Genomic DNA, 22,371 nt, shown 5'->3' with positions numbered 1-22,371 from the left:
ATATTTTTGCAATTGCAATTTGTGCTGCTATAAACATGTGTGTGCAAGTATCTTTTTGTATAATGACATTTTTACCTCTGGGTAGATACCCCGTAGTAGGGTTGCTGGATCAAATGGTAGTTCTACTTTTAGTTCTTCAAGAAATCTCTACACTGTTTTCCATAGTGGTTGTACTTGTTTACATTCCCATCAGCAGTGTAGAAGTGTTTTCTGTGCATCACATCCGTGCCATCACATCAATTATGTTTTTATTTTTATATTTTATTTATTTTATTTATGTATTATATATTTTGATTATGGCCATTCTTGAAGGAGTAAGGTGGTATCACAATGTGGTTTTGATTTGAATTTCCCTGATCACCAGTGATGTTAAGCATTTTTTCATAGTTTGTTGGCCATTTGTATATCTTCTTTTGAGAACTGTCTATTCATGTCCTAGCCCAGGCTTTGATAGGATTTTTTTTTCTTCCTAGTTTGAGTTCATCGTAGATTCTGGATGTTAGTCCTTTGTCAGATACTCTGCTCATTGTTTCTTTTGCCATGCAAAAGCTCTTTAGCTTAATTAAGTCCCAGCTATTTATCTTTGTTTTTATTGCATTTGCTTTTGGGTTCTTGGTCATGAAATCCTTGCCTAAGCCAATGTCTAGAAGGACTTTTCCAATGTTATCTTCTAGAATTTTTACAGTTTCAGGTCTTAGATTTAAGTCCTTCATCCATCTTCAGTTGATTTTTTAATAAGATGAGAGATGAGGATCCACCTTTATTTTCCTACATGTGGCTTGCCAATTATCCCAGCACCATTTGTTGAATAGGGCGTCCTTTTCCCACTTTATGTTTTTGTTTGCTTTGTCAAAGATCAGTTGGCTGTAAGTATTTGGGTTTATTTATGGGTTCTCTATTCTGTTCCATTGGTCTATGTGCCTATTTTTATGCTAGTACCATGCTGTTTTGATGACTGTGGCCTTAAAGGAAATAACCAAGATCAGAGCAGAACTAAATGAAATTAAAACAAACAAACAAACAAAACAATATAAAAGATAAAAGAAACAAAAAGTTGATTCTTTGAAAAGATAAAAATTGATAGACCATTAGCAAGATTCACCAAGAAAAGAGCAGAGAAAACTCAAATAACCTCAATTAGAAACGAAATGGGAGATATTACAACTGACACCACAGAAATACAAAAGATTATTAAAGGCTACTATGAACACCTTTACACGAATAAACTAGAAAACAGAAGAGATGGATAAATTTCTGGAAAGATACAACCCTCCTAGTTTAAATCAGGAAGAATTAGATACCCAGAACAGAACAATAACAAGTAGCAAAATTGAAATGGTAATTAAAAAAATGTCCAGGACCAGATGGATTCACAGCTGAATTCTAACAGACATTCAAAGAAGAATTGGTAATAATCCTGTAGACACTATTCCACAAGTCAGAGAAAGAGGGAATCATCCCTAAATCATTCCATGAAGCCAGTATTACCCTAATACCAAAACTAGGAAAGGACAAAAACAAAAAAACAAAAAAACTATAGGCCAATATCCCTGATGAACATAGTTGCAAAAATCCTTAACAAAATACTAGCTAACCGAATCCAATGACATATCAAAAAGATAATCCACCATGATCAAGTGGGTTTCATACCAAGGATGCAGGGATGGTTTAACATACACAAGTCAATAAATTTGATAAACCACATAAACAGAATTAAAAAGAAAAATCACATTATTACCTCAATAGACGTAGAAAAAGCATTTGACAAAATCCAGCATCCCTTCACGATTAATACTCTCAGCAAAATTGGCATACAACGGACATACCTCAATGTAATAAAAGCTGTCTATGACAAAGCCACAGCCAGCATAATATTGAACGGGGAAAAGTTGAAAGCATTCCCTCTGGGAACTGGAATAGGAAAAGGATGCCCACTCTCATCACTTCTCTTCAGCATAGCACTGGAAGTCCTGCCAGAACAATAAGACAAGAGAAAGAAATAAAGGGCATCCAAATTGGTAAAGGGGAAGCCAAACTGCCATTGTTTGTTGATGATGATTGTAAACCTAGGAAACCTTAAAGACTCCTCCAAAAAGCTCCTAGAACTCATAAAATAATTCAGCAAAAGTTTCCGGATACAAAATTAATGTACACAAATCAGTAGCTCTCCTATACATCAACAGTGACCAAGCTGAGAATCAAATCAAGAACTCAACCCCTTTTATGATAGCTGCAAAAAAAAAAAAAAAAAAAAAAAAAAAAAAAAATATATATATATATATATAGGAATACATCTAACTTATATTCACCCTCTTAGGAATATATCTAAGAGGGTGAAAGAGCTCTACAATAAAAAGTACAAAATACTGCTGAAAGAAATCACAGACAACACAAATGGAAACACATCCCATGCTCATGGATGGGTAGAATCAATATTGTGAAAATGACCACACTACCAAAAGCAATCTACAAATTCAATGCAATTCCCATCAAAATACCACCATCATTCTTCACAGAACTAGAAAAAACAATCCTAAAATTCCTGTGAAAGTTAAAAAGAGCCCACATAACCAAGCAAGACTAAGCAAAAAGAAGAAAATTGGCTGCTGATGACTCTCATCAAACAAGGGAAATTTTGCTTGAGTTTGGGTGGGATATCATTAGGCATTCACCTTACAGTCCTGATTGGGTCCTTCTTTTTGTTTCCTAATCTTAAAAAATCTTTAAAGAGCACTCTTTTTTTTTTTTTTTCTTTCAACCAATAAAAAAGACTATATTGACATGGCTACATTTCTAGGACCCTCAGTTCTTCAGGGATAAACTAAATGGCTGGTCTCATCACTTACAAACGTGTCTTGAACTTGACAGAGTTTACATTAAGAAATAGAATTTACTTTTAAAAAATCTTTTAATTTCATTTTTTTTCCACAAGCTTTTTGAAGTCTCCTCATATGTGCATGGGTCAACTGAAGTTTTTCTATAAGGCAGCTTACCTTTTCTCTTCCTACTATCTGGAATACTGTTCTTTCACACAATTATGTAAGGGTATTCCTTATCATCTTATCCAAAATAGCACTTACTCCTTATCACCTTAACTGAAATGCTGTGCTTCGACTTAAAAAATAGCACTTGACATTATATTTGCTTATTGTCTTTCTCTCTTGTTATGCTATCAGCTCCATGCACTTTGTCTAGTTATCAATAAGAGCAGTGGATAAAAATAAAGTGCTTGCTCATTAAATTCATGCTTACTGACTAAATTCATGAATGTCTTCCCATGTCTTCCCTTCAAGTTCCTGCTAAAATCCGCCACCCTCCACTGTGAAGTCATCTATAACAGCACTGTAACAGTCATCTATTGCTATAGCACTGATTATCTGACACATTCATTAGGCACTAACTATATAATCCTCAAAACTTAATTATAACTCATTTTAACCCAAGATACAAAATATTTTAAAATGGTGATGTTGTTAATTACCCTGGAACATCACCCTATATATTTCATGGACGCATCAAATTCTGGCAACTGCTCCAGAACTATAATTGTATCTAGAGGAAGGATCTACTAATTATAGGTTTATTCAAGTCCTGTTGCATTTGACAATATGGAAAACATTCCTTTCTAATGTAGGATACTCTTCAATCCCTATGTTTGGAAGGGTTAATGTAAACTCACTATTAAATAGTATAGTCAAGTAAAATAGGAGATGAAGTTTGGGACACTAGCAAAAGCAGTAGTTAGGGTTAAAAAAATCTCACACGCAAAAAGGAAAGACATGCAAGGTCTGTCTAGGTAGACTGAGGACAAAGTGAGGCAACAAAGCTAAATGCTGACTTGGCCAATTGCAAAGAATGCTTCAAAATGGAGCAAAGAAACTGCATTTTAGGAAAATCTTTAGGGGACTCCCAGCTTTTCAGAACAAAGCCATGTTTTTTGGTGGGAGTGTGGGTGGAGATAGAAGGTATATAATGAAGGTAAAACATACAGTTGACCCTTGAACAAAACAGGTTTGAACCACACGGGTCCATTTATACATGGATTTTCTTCTGCCTGTGCTAACCCGTCCTCTTCTTCAGACAACTCAACGTGAAGACAAGGATGAACAGTGTATAACCTACAAAATATGTGTTAAATCAATTGTTTATGTTATTGCTAAGGCTTCTGGTCAGCAGTAGGCTATTAGTAAAATTTTTGGAGAGTCAAAAGTTATATGTAGATTTTTGACTGTGCAAAGGGTCAATGCCTTGAATCTCCACATTCTTCAAGGGTCAACTCTAGAAAGTATAGAAGGTAAGGAATAATAGATTGGAATTTTACATTTATTTATTTGTTTACAGCAAGAGGATGGCATCCTTAGAATCTGGTTCATTTTATTGAAGTTCCTGTGAAATACTATTTTTTTTAATGGTTTCAAAAATATAACCGTACTAGGAAATAATAGGGAGATGAATTACACTTTAGAAAATATCTTCCCAAATCCAAGGTTCTATGAATACAGGTATTATTCTTTCCTAGGTAACAAGGTACTGGCTTAATTTAAAAATTAAATCAAAATATTTGGAACATAATTATTTTCATGTTGGGAAGCAACTACAATTGAGTCTTCAGCAATTTCTATTGAAGGGCGTCTGTCACTTCTTTTGCTCTCTACTCCAATCCATACAGCAGGATTATGAAAGTTCTAGATTAAATTTAGTATGTATATGGAATTGACAGAAATACACCCTATCTGTCATAGTGACTACAGCTCCCTAAAGCCCTCATTTTTTATTGCTTTGAGAAACAAATATGGTATTTCCTTACTCAAGGATGTAGTTCCCCACAAGCACAACGTGACCTCGCTACAGTCGTTTTGGTTAATTTATCTATGTGACTCATTTATTTACTCATTCATTGTCTCTCATGTTTCATTCCTACATAATGTGCACACCTACAGATAATTCAGAAAGTCCTAATCTATCCATACATTTATCTAAAAAATCCGAGAAGCTAGTATCTCCACCAGAGACTTGTCAAAATGTTTGTGGCACTGACAACAAAAATTAGTTTATTTCTAAAACAGCTCATCAGTTGTAAATTGTGCATTTAAGAATTAATTTATTAAACGCAAGTGTTACTCAGCCAAATATTGACATGATGTATCATCACAATATGCTCTCAATAACAGCTTCTACATTGCTAACAAGTTTTGCCAAAAAATGAGAGATCTATGCCAAAACTGGCTCTCTGAATTTGTCTGCCAGTCTTAGCCAGTGTTTTGCATCTAGTAACAAAATTATAACATCCTCTATACAGCAAAGCAGATAATAGGGCCATACATCTACTTTTAAAATGTTCACCATTCTCTTTATTGCTATAAATGTAGGTATTTACTAAAAAGGAGTCTATAAGTGCAGTGTTTATGTGGATTGCTGAATGTTAAATTTTTCAAGGAAAGTGAGATCACAGAAATATTAAATAGCAATCTCATTCCAGATGTGCTCATTTTATTCTGAAAAAGTATTTCAATACAATTCTAGGCAAATTGATGATAAATATATGATTCACATTGTGGACTTTATAATCATACAGACCTAGGAGTCAATTTCATTATAACCTTAAACATATTAACTGAAGTCTCAGCTTCCTGAACAGTAAAGTGAAGAAATTAACACTAGCATTTGTGAAGGGATTAAGGATTAAATAAGACAATGTCTGTAAAGTGCCTCACACTGTACCCAGTGTATAAACAATGATTCGTTATGCATCTTCATGTCCATGATTACTAGATCAGGTAATTTTGGTGTTTTTGAAATGTATAAATTTTGGAAAGTCCAAGAAATGGGAATGAATGGATGTCAATCATGCTTCATCTCCAGTATTTAACAATATGCAGCATATAGCTAATAACGTTTGTTTAAAAATAAGAGAATGTTTTGTAATTAAAAAAAGTTTATTTAAGATAGTAAATTTCTGCTACAAGAAACAGCGAGGAACATGGGTATATCGGCTAACCAAATAATCTGGTGAAAAGCAGTTACTTTATGTATGAGACACAGTTCCAATTTTCAAAATATTCTTTCATGTAGTTTTTCAATTATAAAGTACTTTTTGTTTATTATGGGCAAAGCAATTTGGAAACCTAGTTCCAGTCACGGTCTTAGACTTTTATAGAGTTTTTATTTTAGAGACAAATAATTCTGTATTTAGTAATTGCTAGAATGGAGGAATATAGAAAATGTGAAATCGTGTAGACAGTTAATACCTATTGCTTTGGAGGAGGGAGGAAAGGCTCAATGGCTTTTGATCTCAAAGAATAAGTCCTAGGTTTTCCAGGCAGACAAATGGGGTAAGTAAAGAAATGAAAGCATAAGAACATGGCACATCAGAGATAACATTATTTGTGGTTCGGTGTAGCTGCAGTGTAAACTGGGGAAGGAAACTGTAAGGGAGTAGTGGTAACAGATGACTCTAACACAGACCAGTTCATTAAGGGCCTCATATGTCATAGATAGTGTAGATTTTAGTGTAGATTTTTTATTCGGTAGGATTTCGACTAATGAAACATGGCATTAAAAAAATTCATTACAGCAACAGTATGAAAGAGAAAATGGAAAGACTAGAGGCTCTTAGTATAAATGAGAAGATGAGGGCTTTTGTTACAGCGGTGATGGCTGACATATTCTGTTAACAGCATCAAGAGAATTTTGTGATTGGCTTGATACATCAAGAAAGGCAAATCAGATGAGTAAGATTTGACAGTAAGAGAACCTTAGCCAATTTGAAGGATATGGCTAATAGATTGGATAGACTGAACTTTTCAAGAGCATTTATTTCAATTAATGGCTTAATAGCCTAGTTTGACTAATGATTTACCCATCTCCAGCACTAACCAATAGAGGGCAGTTCCAGAATTTCTGTATTAAAGGAGTTTATGGGCAGTAATCTAGTAGAAAGAGTAGGTTATTAGAAGACTAATGTTGCAGCTGCACTTGCAGGATACACTAAAATTAAAAAACACAATGTCTGATAGGCTAATGAATATGGGCACAGTCCCTACTCCCACTACTGGTTTATAATTAATATCCTAGAATGTTATCATATTTATACCATATATACACCATGTATTAAAAAAGTAATACCACTCGTTATCATTACAGAGTCAGTACTCTAAAATGGAATTTAAGCCTTACATATTTTATTTTTAATCTGTGATTCAATACACATCTAGCATATCACAGAAAATATATACTAAAAATTTCTCCGTATAATGTGCAGAGTTTGGGTCAAATCATGGGTTCAAATTTCAAAACTCAATTTGAGCCCTTTCTTCTTCTATAAAAGGGGAAAATAAGCTGGAATTGTTATAAACAATGAGATAATAAAAGTGAAATTATCCATCAAAATATTTGACACACAGTAGATGTTCAACAGATTTCTTTTGGATGAATTACAAACATAAATCATTATTTTTGTGTGTGTGGTTTATAAATGGCCTCAGGAACACTATCAGTTAACTTAGAATCACTCCATTAAAGTATGACAGTGCTTCCAATTCACGAATAGTTCAAGGTCCTTGGGTAAAAAACATGGTAGTTTTAGTATCTTAATATTGGAGCAGAGGAATTAAATAGGATTGCATTTTCTTCCCACTGACTTTTCTTTTGAACAACTAGTTCTAAGAAAAACATATCTAAAAAATGTTTTACTTGAAAACCTTTAAAGGTTGTGTAGTGAGACTGTTAGCTAGTGAGTGAGACTGTTAGCTAGCACCTTTGCCTCAGACTACTTACCAAGCATTGGAAAGTGCACTGTCCAAGATTCCAGAACATATTCTACTTACTTTGACCCCTTAGACCTCATTCTGTTCTTCCACAAAGTGAAAAGGTGGCCTTCTCATTAATTCTCAAACCAACTGACCGCCAGACATCACCAGCACTCCCATTTACAGAGTTTCTTAGATATTATTACAGACTCAATACATCAGAATTCAAGGGGTGGTTTCCAAAAATCTGTATCTTTAATTTCCTAGGCAACTCTGTTATCACCCAGGTTTGAAACCTACTAACTTAGCCAGTTACGATAACCCCATTTTCTTCTCAACTTTTTTTTACATCTGTAAAATAGACAGGCATTTGGAAGTACTGTTATGTATCACTTAATCACAGGAACAAATTCTGAGAAATGCTTCCTTACGCAATTTTGTCACCGTGTGAACATCAGAATGTACTCATACAAACCTAGATGATGTAGATGATGTTACCTACTACAAACTTAGGCTATTTGGTATGGCCTATTGCTCCTAGACTACAAACCTGTAGAGCATGTCACTGTACCTAATACTGTAAACAATTGTAAAATGATGGTAAGCACTTGTGTATCTAAACATAGATAAGGCACAGTAAAAATACAGTAATATGGGACCAGGTCATATATGTGGTCTGTTGTTAGATGAAACATCACTACTGTGTCTGTGGCAGATGACTATAAACTAATTTCTGTGACTTATGGTCATTAATCATCTTTGCCCTTCTTTTCTTTACTACATGTATTATATACTGACTCCACAGGTGTGCTGATTAAGAGCTCTAATAATAATAGACAATATCATGTACAATATAACAATATGTATTTCCATTAGATATTAATAATGAACCAATAATGCATGTAAACTAAATACTTCAAATCATTCTGCACAAAGAAATGACAGATCACATTTATTTAATAACAAAATGTCTAGTTAATAAAATGTTTTTAGGAACTTACAATGTTCAAAACCAAAGAATAAAAATATTAAATATATCACTTTATGGCACAGGACAATATAAATTTATTTTTGTAACACAGCAGGCAAATTGTTGTGCTAGAAACAGAGTGGAGAAAAATCTAAATTAAAGCAAAAAGTCAGGAAATGGTTGTTCACAAATTCCTGCTTAACTGAGACTCAACATTTATTGTAAAAAACGGGGCCTCTGAACATCAGATTTTGTTTATAAAAATAAAAACTTCCTCCCTGTCTCTGCTAAAAATACAAAAATTAGCTGAGCGTAGTGACGCACGCCTGTAGTTCCAGCTACTCGGGAGGCTGAGGCAAGAGAAGCCTGGCGACAGAGTCCACCTCAAAAAGAAAATAAATAAAAAAAAATAAAAACTTCCTCAAATATCAGATTTTTTCACCTCAGCAAATATTTTTCCTTTGATAATTCATAATCCTGCTGTTCATCTGTCACATTTATGAATATCTGGTAATTTCATAAACAAGTACCAATGGCACACTTCAAATGCGGATTCTGTTGAATTTTCTTTTTTTTTTTTTTCCCCCTAATGAACTTAGGGTCTATGACAGAGAAGATACTGAAACATGCTAAGATGATAATTGGTCTTAGAAAGACTTTACAGCAAGTATTTAATGAAAGCCACTACATTTCCAGCTCTAAAAAGAGCCAGACAGACACAATCCCTGCTTCCAGAGTTCACCATTCAGAATACAGAAGGTCAAGCACTGATTCTGAATCATTATGAGCTTTGATTTCATCTTTCAAGATTTGCATAGATACTGATTTCTTCTGGAAGGGCAAATAAAATCTTCCCTTACACATCATTCTTTGGATTCTCATAAGGGATATCTTGAAGTCTGTATGTTGACAAGTCCAGTAGACACTTTGTTTTCTCTAATTGCCTTCTTCTGCTTAAGACTATCTCAAGTATTTTGTTTTCCCTTTCAGTTCTCCCCAACATACACCTTCTGCAGTTCTGTCTATCCAGTTGGCTTTTCTGTAACACTTTGCTACCCCTTTCTGTTCCCTTTCACTGTTTTCCTCTGTTGCTTTCCTCCTTCACAGAAGTCTGGTGATCTGGGCTTCTCCATCTTTCCTTTCCTGGCTTCTTATTCACATGGGTGACTGATCTTAGCACTTCCTTAAAAGTTGAGTTTTCAATAAATATAACTCATCAGCACTTCCGATCTGCATTTCCTTGAGCTGTTTTTTGATCTTCAGATCTGTGTAATAATACTCTCTTCCTGAATGCTATTTAGAAATATTATCCTCAAAACACCAATGGTTTCTTGAAGCTGCTTGTTTTAAATGTTGTATCAAAAGAGATTGATAAAGGAATGTATAACTCAGCAAAGGATGCTTCTACTGTATTGAAAATTCCCACCATTAAAAGTACTGGATTCTGTAAGTCCACCATTAAAAGCTGGTTTGGGACATCAATTTACACACATAAGGGTTACATTAAAATTTTAATTGTTTGGTTGATATTAAACTGAAATTTATATAACTGAGGTTGGAATCTTAAAAAAAGGAAATAAAATTTTAATATAGTTAACTGTTCACTGATATGTCTATTCACTTCATCATAACCTATGTATTTAATTAAAAATCAAATTATGTATCTGCAAATCAGATGCTATCAAGCAAATTGCCATCCAGGGTCCATAATTCTTTTTACATTTTTAACTCAGACGAATATATATGATTCAGTAAATTTTAATGTTCCAAATTGTTCTAAAAAAAAAACTTATCAAAAGCTTCCAGTTAACAGTTGGCTAATTCATTTGCCCCCAACGAACTACCTGTTTGTGTTGTGAGGTAGCATCAAAGACCACGATCTTCTGTGACCGTAGTAGCCTTAATTCATACGCATTCCCTCTTCATAGGAAGAGTATGGACAACAAAAAGGGACAGATGAGTCCCCTACTCTTGGTGTTTTCATAATATGTTATATGCTTGATTTCAATTTTACAACAACAAAAAATACCAGTATTTATTCTGAAAGGAAATCGTATGTTCCAAGTAGCAGATATTAACAACTTCCAACACGATCTCTAGGAATAATCCGCAGTTCTGAACCATGTTTTAGAAAAACATTTCCTATACAAACAAACAAAATATAAAGTTAGGTATCTAAAAATCAAGTTATCTTAATATTCTGACAATTATTAAATATAATAAATAATTTAGTAAACAGTAAAATAGGTACAAAAGCTCAAGCATCATGAGACCCCAATGCCATGCTTTTTAAGTCTTGCTCCTATTCTCGTATCTTCACAATCCAACACAGGCTTAAAATTTAAAATAACGCCAGACATGAAAATGCTGACAAATACTTTCAGCAAGTAACAATGTGAATAATTTAATCATGAATACTTCCTTCAATACACAATAATATATCTCAGGACAGGAAAAAAAATGTAAATTACTACAAGTGACAAAAATTTAGATACCCTGACATATTTGGGGTCCATTGCCTGCTGAGATTTTCTTCATATCAATGATATGCACATTCCATTTTTAAAGATAATATAACAAGCAGTATGTTAGAGTTAGCAGTAATTCAAACTACTGTAAAATACCGAAAGTTTCTCGAATAAGAAAAAAAGAAACCTTTCTCTACTCAGATTAAAGGCATCCATACAATAAAGTGCCTCATGATTTTCAATAAACCTTTTTAATAAAATTATCTATTAAAAACTACTAAAGTAACAAAAATTTGCAATTTTAAATCACTCTTCATTTTCTCTATGGCTGAATTTCAACCGCAAGGCCTATGAAAACAACATAATTTTGTTACAATAAAGAAATACTTTAGAATATAATTTAAAAATGACTACTGCTCTAGAATGAGGTTACATTAAAGCATGCCTAATTTTAAAACTTTAGATTACAAGGCTAAGAGACTACATTTAAAAAATATAAAACTATTTTTTTTAAAGTTTTAGACTACTTTTTTATAAAGTATGAGACTACTTTTACCCTGCCTCCTGGTTAGGACACTGATATATCACCTGTATAAATTTAACAGTCTGAAAATCTGAGTGTAGAGTCAGCCCTTTGAAATGTAAATGACTATATTAAAAATAATAATAATAGCACTTAATGAATGCTTTCTATAAATTATCCAAGCTATTAAGCACTTTACATTTACTATCTGACAACTACCTTAAGAGGTAGGTCAAAAAATCCTTACTCCAATGAGAAAGCAATCTTATCTACAGACTTTTTGTTATATATAATAAATACTCTTAATGCTTAAGCCCACTATTAGGTTTTCTGTTACTTGTAGCCAAAAACATCTACAATCGATATACACAATGAAACAACTTATTACTCAGACACACAGGTAAAGACTGGTATATAATCCCTAAAAAAACAGCTCCATTAGGTTAAAATACTGTCAAGTATAATTAGAATAGCTTACATATTCTGTGTCAATTGACATATATAACCTCACCCACTGCTCTATGAGTTTTCAAATAGATACTCACCAGCAGTCTGTGCAGGATTTATTCCTATTCCATCTAGAAAACAAGTTGTAAAATCACATACATTATTTCTAAAGCTAAAATGGTTTAATACTAGCAAGAAAAGAGATTTGCCAAAATAGTGCTGCTGTGTATATAGACACAAGTCAAATAATTTAAATCTAGGAACACGAGTGACAATCTTTCAGGTAAATTATCTGTTAAAATCTATTATTCTGCATTCATACACATTGCTGGGTTAGTCCAAAGCATCTGTCAATGCAATGATCTTGGTAAGTTCTATGGAAAATAGGTTATTAACTTATTTTGCCACATAGAATTAAAAATAATGTTTGTCATTTCTTCCAAAAAACTAAAAAGCACCTTAGGTATGCCATGAATCATCTTCGTATTACTCTGGGTCATAATATCTTAAGGCTGGGAGAGCTCGCGAAGTCATTTAGTTCAACACACGTTACTAAGTTATGACCTAAAATTTTCCAGGTAGTAAGCCAGCTTTTTTCCAACAGAGAAACACTTCAATGTGACAGAATGCAGAATGTTTTACAGTGAGAAATTCTATCTTATCTAAGTTACATCATGCACATTAAACCCATCTCCAGTTAGTTTATCCAAACTGCACTTGGGCAACTCATCAGCACTCATCAACACTACACTGTATACTTGAAACACAGTTAAGCCCTCCCTGCAATCTTTACTCCTCATCTTATTTCACTATTTTCTCACAAGACTAATTGCATCATCATTGACTATCAGTGTTCCAAGATACTAAGATTTTTAATTATATACCTAAAACTGAATAAAATTCTCATTATTACAAGCCTACAAGATACAATTTTCTATCAGGAAAGGTATAGCAAAGGTACATTCCTGCTTAACTTTCTATATTCTAAAGCATTTACCAAATCAACTTTACTTAATAAAAAAAAAAACTTGCTAAATAAAGTTATTTTCAGTTATAATCTGGCATGAACTGGTAAGGACAAAAGATATTATAAAGTGCTATACTATATCAAAAGCACAAAGAAATGAGAGGAGCTAATTATGAACCATAACCCTGACTTAGTGTTTACCATTAAGTATATCATTTATGTGGATACACATACACTTGGGGCTTTCTGTATTTCATTTTAATTAATTTGGTTCTTTTTACATCATTTCTATAAATTTGAGGTAATACATAATTTTACAGTGAATTCTTACCATTGGTAATAATTGCACTTGTTGCAGCAGGAACTTTAAACTAAATAGAAGGAAAAAAAAAATATATATATATACACACACACACACACAAAACTATAATTAGCAAGAATGGGGTACAAATACTAATTCTATAATTCTAAAGTGGGATTAATCTTTTAGAATAAGTGAAACCATCAAGGAAAGTACAGCTGACCCTTGAATGACACATGCAGATTTTCTTCTGGCTCCGCTACTCCTAAGACAGCAAGACCAACGCTTCCTCTTCCTTCTCCTCAGTATATTCAACATGAGACAAGGATTAAGACCTTTCCCATGGTCCACTTCCAATTAATGAATAGTAAATATACTTTCTCTTATGGTTTTCTTAATATTTTCTTCTCTTTAACTTTCTTATAAGAATACAGTATAAAATACACATGACAAAATACATATTAATCTCCTGTTTGTGTTATCAGTAAGGCTTTCGGTCAACAGCAGGCTATTAGTAAAGTTTTTGATCAATAAAACAGTTTTATGCAGATTTTCAACTGCACACAGGGTTGGAACCCCTAACTGCCATGTTATTCAAGGGTCAACTGGACTGTATCATATGCTTTATCTGTAAAAAAAAAACCCCTGTACTATAAACAATGCTTTCGATTGTATTTAGGACACCATTAATTATAAAAGTGTAGCTTATTTTTTGCATTACAAAAATGAAAAACCACTGTCAATTTATGCCCAGATCAATGTTTACTCTTTAGGACTTATCCACCACTTTTGTCATTTATAATTATCTTGACTAGCAAAAAGCATATGCAAAATAAATTGATGAGATTATTCCTAAAATTTCTGCATAGAAATTGCAAGATCTGAACAGATGCTCTCTGTGTTTAATGGCGGGTGCCTACATAACATTTTCAGGTAACAACCAAGGCTTGTATTCCTTACATTCTTCTTTAATGATTTGCTGATTTAAAGCTCAAGGATTGCAATAGTCCAATTATGTCATCAGGAAATAATAATTAAGTGTAGATGACGTTACCTAGACAATTATGAGAATGCCATTTGGCCAACAGTGATAGCAAGTCTCCCCTGATCTACTTCAGAGATGTTTAAAAAGATGTGTTTCTAAAATCAATGACATGTGGTATGGAATTTATTGGTAACTAAAAGGTAGATTCCATCTCTTAAAGAGACCAGCAGTTGCGAAAGTGTGTTTATGTCTTCATAGTTTATGCATTTATCCAACAAATACTTATGAAGCATGTCTGTGCTATGGACTAACTTTATAGATATTACAATTTTGTGATCAAGTAAGTTTGGAAAACATGTTTAACTAGTGGTCTCCTCAAAATACTTTAATATACTCCTAACAGAAATGAACTGTTTATCATATTTTTTGACCAATAATTCCTGTTCTTCACGATCCCCCCCGACCCTTTTTTCTTTTTTGGTGGTACTACTTTGTGTGTGGTTCCAGTTGTCTGGGAGACACTACTCTAGGCATTTATAATCATTACATACACACAGTTGAGAAAAACTAAAAGCTTATTTTAAATTAGAAATTGAAGAATCAGCTTTTAAAATAAGGCCTTAAACATGCCTGAGAACAATTATTTGTTTTAGTATTATGCACAAATTAATAAACACATTTTAATCTCAATGTGGTACACTCGTGTCCTTTTAAAGATTTAAAAATTTTTAAAGAATTTCAAAGTGTACTTAAGTAAACTTAAAAGTGCATCACAGATATTTTGCACAGGCTGTAATCTCAATAAGAATTTGATCAAACGCTCAAATTAACTATAGGCCTCTCAGATTTCTAAAGCTAGAGTCCTACAAAGCTTTTAGTTATCCTACTGATTGAGTCTTTTACATCATGCTCATTTTATATAAGCTATGTATTTTCTTAGTCACATCCATGTAGCAGCAACCTATGATTTTAAAAACCAAAATCAATTGCTGACACAGTTTTTCCTTTAAGCAGAATGTGGAAGAAATGGTTAAACTATGAGGAAGCATCACTAGTGACGTAAAATGCAGAATCTATTCCTTTCTGTCCTATTGTACTGACAGGTTTTCTACTGAATGCAAAGTATTCTTTTGTGGTCTTCTGTTTTCATTTATTCTCCTCCTCAGATATCCCATAATTCTTATAATTTAGGGCTCTTTGCAGGTTTCAACAATTCATTACGTACCCCAGTCATGTGCTGGGAAATTTTATTATCACTACTAAGGCAATTTTACCAGAGATTTAAATCCAGACTCTTGCTTTCTTGAGTCAACTTTTTTCTCACTGAATGATTCTACAATGCCATCTCATGAAAGTCCCTCTCACAACAATCTGAAAGTCATATCCTTTCTAAATATGTAACACCTATGATTCATAATAGTGATCCACTTCCACTTCATGAATAGTACATATACTTTCTCTTATGATTTTCTTAATATTTTCTTTTCTATAGCTTACTCTACTGTAAGCTTTACTTATAAACTACCTTAATCAATATATACGGTTGTGTGGTGTTTCTTAGTTTATTCACTACTGTATGTTAAGATTTTCTTCTACTTTTATTACAAAACCAGGCTCACAAAAATGCCTTTGCATTATAAAGGACACACAATAAAGTAACTACAAAATATAATAAAAAGGACACACAATAAAGTAACTACAAAATATAATAAATATTAATTAGAGCTTGTATAGATCTACTTCTTAAATCTGGAATTTGTGGATTCTGTTATGCCCCAGACTAGGAATATTTCTTGCAAGTAATCTGTGCAGTAAACAATAATGACAATGCTATATTCAGATTTGTGTCACATCTCATTTTACTTATTCTTTCTGCATGAAGAATATATCAACACGACACAAAACAAATGCTACTATTTGGCAGTTTAATTCTGAATGAGTGACAAATGATGTTAGTAATTCCTGACAATACAAGGAGCTTTGAGCACTGATTGGATTGGCTGACTTTCCATAAATCAGTTAAGTACAGGGCAGGATTCTGTGTTAAGCTATTTTTTTATTAATGTAGTTAAGAAAATTATTTTTCTGTGACTATAAACTTTTCAAAAGATTCTGAACCAAAACGTTTTGATTTGGGTTACAACGTACCTATTTAGCACTTTTAACTCAACAGAAAATTTCAGTAAATAATGTTTTTACTCGAAATCACTTGATCAGAGAGGAAGGACAGGTATTAACTACTTCCATTTTGCAGAATAAAAAAGAGGGATTTGCATTATGTCATACAGCTAACTAATGACACACCTATAACAGGAACCCTAAGTCTCCCAAGTCACATTTGGGTGCCATTTCTACCAGATTAAGCTACTTTTCCAAGTGTCATGCCCAAAAAGTTGCATTGTAGATATTTCTAATAATTTCAGATGAAAAAAATTATTTCTTATACAACAGAAAACTTAAACACGTTTAAAAAAACTAGGAGCTTTTCAAAACAACAAATTTTACTGACATGCTCATACAGAAAATCTGAAAACTATGACAAAGATTTCATGAAATTGTAATTTTGTAATCAAGACTAGTAAAATATCAGTATATAGAATATAATGTGATATAATGTTGCATTTTTAAAAAACATTTAAAAATCAGTACCTTTTTAATTTTCATAAAAAGCCTCATAAATTCTTATAATTTTCAATGGTTGCATTAATCAGATATGTCAATTTGTTTAACTCATGCTTCTTATATCTGAAAGTAAGTCTTAACCATCATCCTACTTACAACTTTTTGATAACATAAACCTAGTAATGAAGCCACATGGAAATGATGGGTCAAAGTGCAGGCAAATCTTAAAGACGTTTGAAGCATACTGCCAAATCGCATTCCATAAAGGCTGTTCCAACTTCTGTACTTACTTCTTCTGCTGCAAACTTTAAGACTGCTGTGAAAGGTGTACTTTCAGGAACACTGAGCCTGCAAGAAGAATTTTAAAACAGTTTCTTTTAAAGTCAGCATTTTCTAAAAAAGCCCCTTTGTTCCTTATTTCCGCTACTGTAGCCGATCTGGACAAAGCTGACTTTGCAGTTTCAAAGTTAGTGATTTTGATTGCATACTACACTCTTTAACTCAAAACAATAATAATCACAACCCAAACAGCAACTAGCCTTGGCGCTGGCAAGGTGCCCGAGCTCCACTTGAGAATTAACCTCTACAGGTGTAGATTTACATATTTCTAACACTTTGATACACATAAGTCTAGCATATGAACTGCTGTTTGTTTCTAGAGACGGATTGCAAAAAGGTAAAGCTCTCCTTGGTCTTCAGTCCACTTTACCTCCCATCTAAATACCTATGCACTTGACCCATTAAAGTTACCATTTTCATTATAAGTAGAAGGTTATTTGGGAAGCATCACTGGATCATAAAGCTTTTGATGAACCTTCTGTGCACTCTTAATAATCATGTTCAAAATTAGTAGACCAAATTAATGAAAATGCATGAAGTTTATTATGGCAAAATGCCAATAATGAAGTGATTTTCCCACCATCATTTAAAATGGGCTAAGTAAAAATGTGAAATAACATTTTGGAGAGGGATGATTTTGTTAACTGACTCGTAAAATGGCAAGTATTTTAAAGATCATGAATAAATAGATTTTTTTTTTTCTTAATGACTTAGTCCCAGGGTCAATCTGTATTAATTTTCCTATAAAAAAATTCCAAACAGAAATTTACTTTATACCTTAAGAAAACACTTAAAGACACAGTAAGAGGTTTTTAAAACTTCTTTTAAAAAACAAGATTCCTAAGGTAACATAAATTACAATGAGGGAAAACAGAAAACAATCTTTCAAAGCAGAGGAGACTGACAAGCTAACATTTCTCACTGAAACCGTCTCTATTTGTCACCACCGTATTATTGTATTATTCTTAAGTGTCTTAATACCAGCTACCATTATTCTCATGTAATATGCCCAGGCTCCTCACTCAGTCTACAGATCTCTGACTACAAGAATTGTTGTATCAGGAACAGCATATGGTACCAGTTTTCAGTAATAGAAATGTGAATAGATTACTTGGCTGCCCTCATTCCACAACTCCAAAATACTAGTAAAGGATGAAAATGAGTATCATTTTTACCCTTTCTTCACGAATGTTTTTTGGGGGTACAAAAAATAAAAACATGTAAAGGATAGCCATTTGTTTAAAAACTAATCAATTGGCAATGTCGTAGTTTACAAACTAGGCAACAGTTTGTTACAAAGTATTTTTGCAGTATATATGTAGTTAAGAAGCTGAGATTCATTTTCCTAAAACTCTGCATCCATCAGAGAACTTCCAAACCCTCGGAGTTCAATTAACTTTTAAATTGGAGACTTGGAGATGTCCTTAAAATATACCTAGATGTCATATTGATGCTCATTAAAATAAGTTTCTATCTGTATATTAAGTTGGTGAGTGTCCACAGACAAGCCAATAAAAATAAAAAATGAAAGCATCTTTTAGTGCAAGTTCTAACTGGCAGAAAATTAGAGAAAATGAGAGTTACAGTGACTGCACAGATCTTATCTAAAGTTATATTTGCCAGTCATTTCATAAAATAGGTACTTAAATTATCCCAGTGTTTTGAATAAATTTACATTAATGAGAATTTTTAAAGTACATTCCTGGCATCTTTTTTAAAAATAAATATCTCATATAAACAAAATAATAAGATTAATTGGTAAGAATTATTATAAAGACTAAGTCCACAGGTAACGAAAGGGCCAGATTAACTCTGTGAACGATTAGAAAAATCTTCGGCCAGAAGTGGTGGCTCACGCCTGTAATCCCAGCACTTTGGGAGGCCGAGGTGGGAGGATCATGAGGTCAGGAGATGGAAACCATCCTGGCTAACACGGTGACACCCCGTCTCTACTAAAAACGCAAAAAATTAGCCGGGCATGGTGGTATGCGCCTGTGGTCCCAGCTACTCGGGAGGCTGAGGAAGGAGAAGAATCCGGAACGTGGACATTGCAGTGAACCAAGATCGCGCCACTGCACTCCAACCTGGGCAACAGAGCGAGACTTTCTCTCAAAAAAAAAAAAAAAAAAAAATTTCATAGAGGTGAGATTTTTATTATTATAAAATATGTTGTGGTCATGAGACGGCATTCTAAGCACAGAAAAGAACAAGTGTAAAGGAAGGAAAGATTAAAAGGGCAAGCTTTTCAAGTACCGAAGTACTAGTTACCATTTACTTTGAAAATACAGCGCAGATATCCTTGTACACACATTTACACGTTATGTGAATTTTACACACACACATCCTTACATACATACACACACAACTACACACACACACACATACTAAACAACAGGTGTACCTACTAAATTCATTCAGTCACCACACATTAACTGAACTGGTACAATGTTCCAGGCTCTTAATGTTACTGTCCTACGCTATCCTCTTCTTCCTTCCTTCTCACGCTCTCTTTCTAGAGTACATTTGCATATTGATGAGAATAATAATCCAGTATAGAGGAAAAAACCAATAATGAGGAGAGAAGGGGCACTGGACTCCGTCTACTTTAACCTTGACAAGACTGAAATAGATGGGAACCAGAGCTCAAGTGGTTTTTCACAGGAGTGAAGTCATTTTTTCCATTCTAAAAGGATGGGAAATTAACGGATATATCAATGCAGTGGTAGGTTTATATTGGTGGAAAGATGATAGAATTTCCCTCTGATGGCATGAGAGCAAGGGAGAGAGCAGCTGCGGAAAGTTTGAAATTTTTAAACAATCCTTTCCAAGAATAAGCAGGAAAATGAGCAAACTTGAAGAATGTAGTAAAGTACTAGGTACTATTAATTGTAGTCATGAACTTAACGTAAAACCCTCCAGTCTGTTATTTTCGCCAGGGGCAGTCAGTTATGTACAGATAATACAAATAGCTGGTTTCAGAGCTGGTGTTTCACTAACCAAAATATGCTGGGAGGAGAGACAGGGCCACCAGAGTTGAGGTCGTTTGCATGAGAATGATTTAAAGATGCAACAATAGACTCTTTTTTTTTTTTTTTTTTTGAGACGGAGTCTCGCTCTGTCGCCCAGGCTGGAGTGCAGTGGCGCGATCTCGGCTCACTGCAAGCTCCGCCTCCCGGGTTTTACGCCATTCTCCTGCCTCAGCCTCCTAAGTAGCTGGGACTACAGGCGCCCGCCACCTCGCCCGGCTAGTTTTTTGTATTTTTTAGTAGAGACGGGGTTTCAGTGTGTTAGCCAGGATGGTCTCGATCTCCTGACCTCGTGATCCACCCGTCTCGGCCTCCCAAAGTGCTGGGATTACAGGCTTGAGCCACCGCGCCCGGCCTAGACTCTTAACTATATAAGGAATAAGGTAAGGAATAGAAGTTGGGATAGCTATAGATTAAAAACCACTGTGACTGATGGATTAAATGAACCGTTGTAGAAGAGAGATTACAGTAAATCAGGTAGGAGAGAATGTATTTATCCATAAGAGTGCCTGTAAACGACATCTTAGAGATGGAGCAATTATTGGACTCTTCAGTTCTAGGCTGCAACCATGAACACCTGAGATAAAGTGTAAAAAGGATATTTTGGAGATGAAAAGAATAAGGGTTCAAAAGGCTGAGAGGTTGTATGGATCATGGATTGGTAAATAACTGAACAGCTAGGTAGGCCACGTTACTAATTAATTATGCAAAAAATCCTACTGTAATCCTGTTCTTTGATACATTTCATGCTACTTCCAACTGCAATAACCTCAAGAGTGTTTACTTAAAATCTATCATTCAACTGCGAAGTAAAGGCCCCACATGGATAAACTATCCTCCTCTTCTGCATTTCCCATTCCTACTAAATACTCTATTAAATCCCAACACAGGAAGGGTGTGAGCCGAGTCTCATTACTTTGTGATGCCCGATTGTTGAGTTACTCATACACAACAAAACTCAGAAGCCGCGGAATAACAAATGTTCAAGTAATTTCAAAGTCTTGACTATCAGGATGGAATATCTTCCTTAACTTCCTCAAACAGCTGGCTAAAGCGGTGAAACGTTTTTCTAATATCCAGCAGATGGGGGCTGTTTAAGAATCCCAGCAAATTACCAGAACCTGGTCCACCTGTCCTCCCGCTCCATCTGCCCACCAAATGAATTCCGAGGGGAGGTCACTAATGAGAAACACACCCACACCCTCGTGCTGGGGCCAAGCTGCCAAGCTGCTACTTAGCGAGCAAGTGCGGACCTCTCCTCGCAGGCTCCGGTGGGAGAGACTCCTGGAAGGGCGCGAGCCAGGAAGGTAGAGAAACTGAAGAGACGGCACGGGGTAGTTGTTGGAAAGGCTCGGATCACCCTCAACCCAGCCCCGTCTTGTCCGGCCACAAAAGGCCCATCTCGGCCGAGCTACTCACACTTTGTACGGCAGCCGTGGGTCCGACGTCAGCGTGATCTTAAAGGAAACCTTCGACCTAAGGAAAGGAGCGGGAGAGAGTCAGGGTCGCGCAGCGGGACCAGGGATTAAGGCAGTCGGTAAGCAAACACTTACATGGTGGTGCCGGGATGAATCTAGAACAAACGCTAACTCCCCGGAGTAGCACGACTTCCTCTAGTGTGCTCAGGACCGCCCGGCTCCACTCACTTCCACGTCTCCCTCTGCAAGCTGGGGACCTCCGAAGTTGTTGCTATCCAACGCACTGCCTGAAAATTGGCCCTAAGAGCTCATGCTAGGTAGCGCTTTTAAATTACAAATGCCTTGTGCTTTTGCGTTTATATATCTGAGAAAAAAGTATGGATTATATTTATAAAACATCTTTCTAACTCTGGTAATTTGATACCATATTTTTAGTCAGGCAGGATAAGCGTGGGCATAGAGTGTAGGACCCTAGGTCCCAGCTGGCAGGTTGGGGCGGAAGTAAGGGTTTGCGGTAGTCGGATGAAGAGAGAGATGGACTTGGGGCGAGGCTGGAG

General features: G+C 34.7%; 1 protein-coding gene and 1 long non-coding RNA gene across 3 annotated transcripts in view; one reads left to right on the top strand and one right to left on the bottom strand.

Annotated features, from left to right (window-relative positions):
- Window positions 1-8,595: 8,595 nt before the first annotated feature.
- Window positions 8,596-22,094, bottom strand: UFM1 (ubiquitin fold modifier 1). 2 transcript variants are annotated; one of them, XM_050767073.1, is made up of 6 exons: window positions 21,950-22,094; window positions 21,816-21,872; window positions 17,322-17,379; window positions 13,455-13,494; window positions 12,255-12,287; window positions 8,596-10,860 (listed from the first exon to the last, which is right to left on the bottom strand). In XM_050767073.1, coding segments are annotated over exons 1-6 (258 nt in total). In that variant the 5' UTR covers window positions 21,952-22,094; the 3' UTR covers window positions 8,596-10,792. The 2 variants fall into 2 exon arrangements, with proteins under 2 accessions (XP_050623030.1, XP_050623031.1); XM_050767074.1 differs by having other exon boundaries at window positions 8,596-11,534; window positions 21,950-22,081.
- LOC126940864 (uncharacterized) overlaps window positions 21,856-22,371 on the top strand; it is a 131,825-nt gene continuing 131,309 nt past the window's right edge. The window contains exon 1 of the long non-coding RNA XR_007720946.1: window positions 21,856-21,933. This is a non-coding gene — a long non-coding RNA (uncharacterized LOC126940864). The remainder of the gene's footprint in view (window positions 21,934-22,371) is intronic.

This window comes from Macaca thibetana, chromosome 17 (assembly GCF_024542745.1).
Source record: "Macaca thibetana thibetana isolate TM-01 chromosome 17, ASM2454274v1, whole genome shotgun sequence".
Lineage (NCBI taxonomy): Eukaryota > Metazoa > Chordata > Mammalia > Primates > Cercopithecidae > Macaca > Macaca thibetana.
The sequence above is the reverse complement of the archived record's forward strand: the minus strand, read 5'-3'. Positions and strand labels throughout refer to the sequence as shown.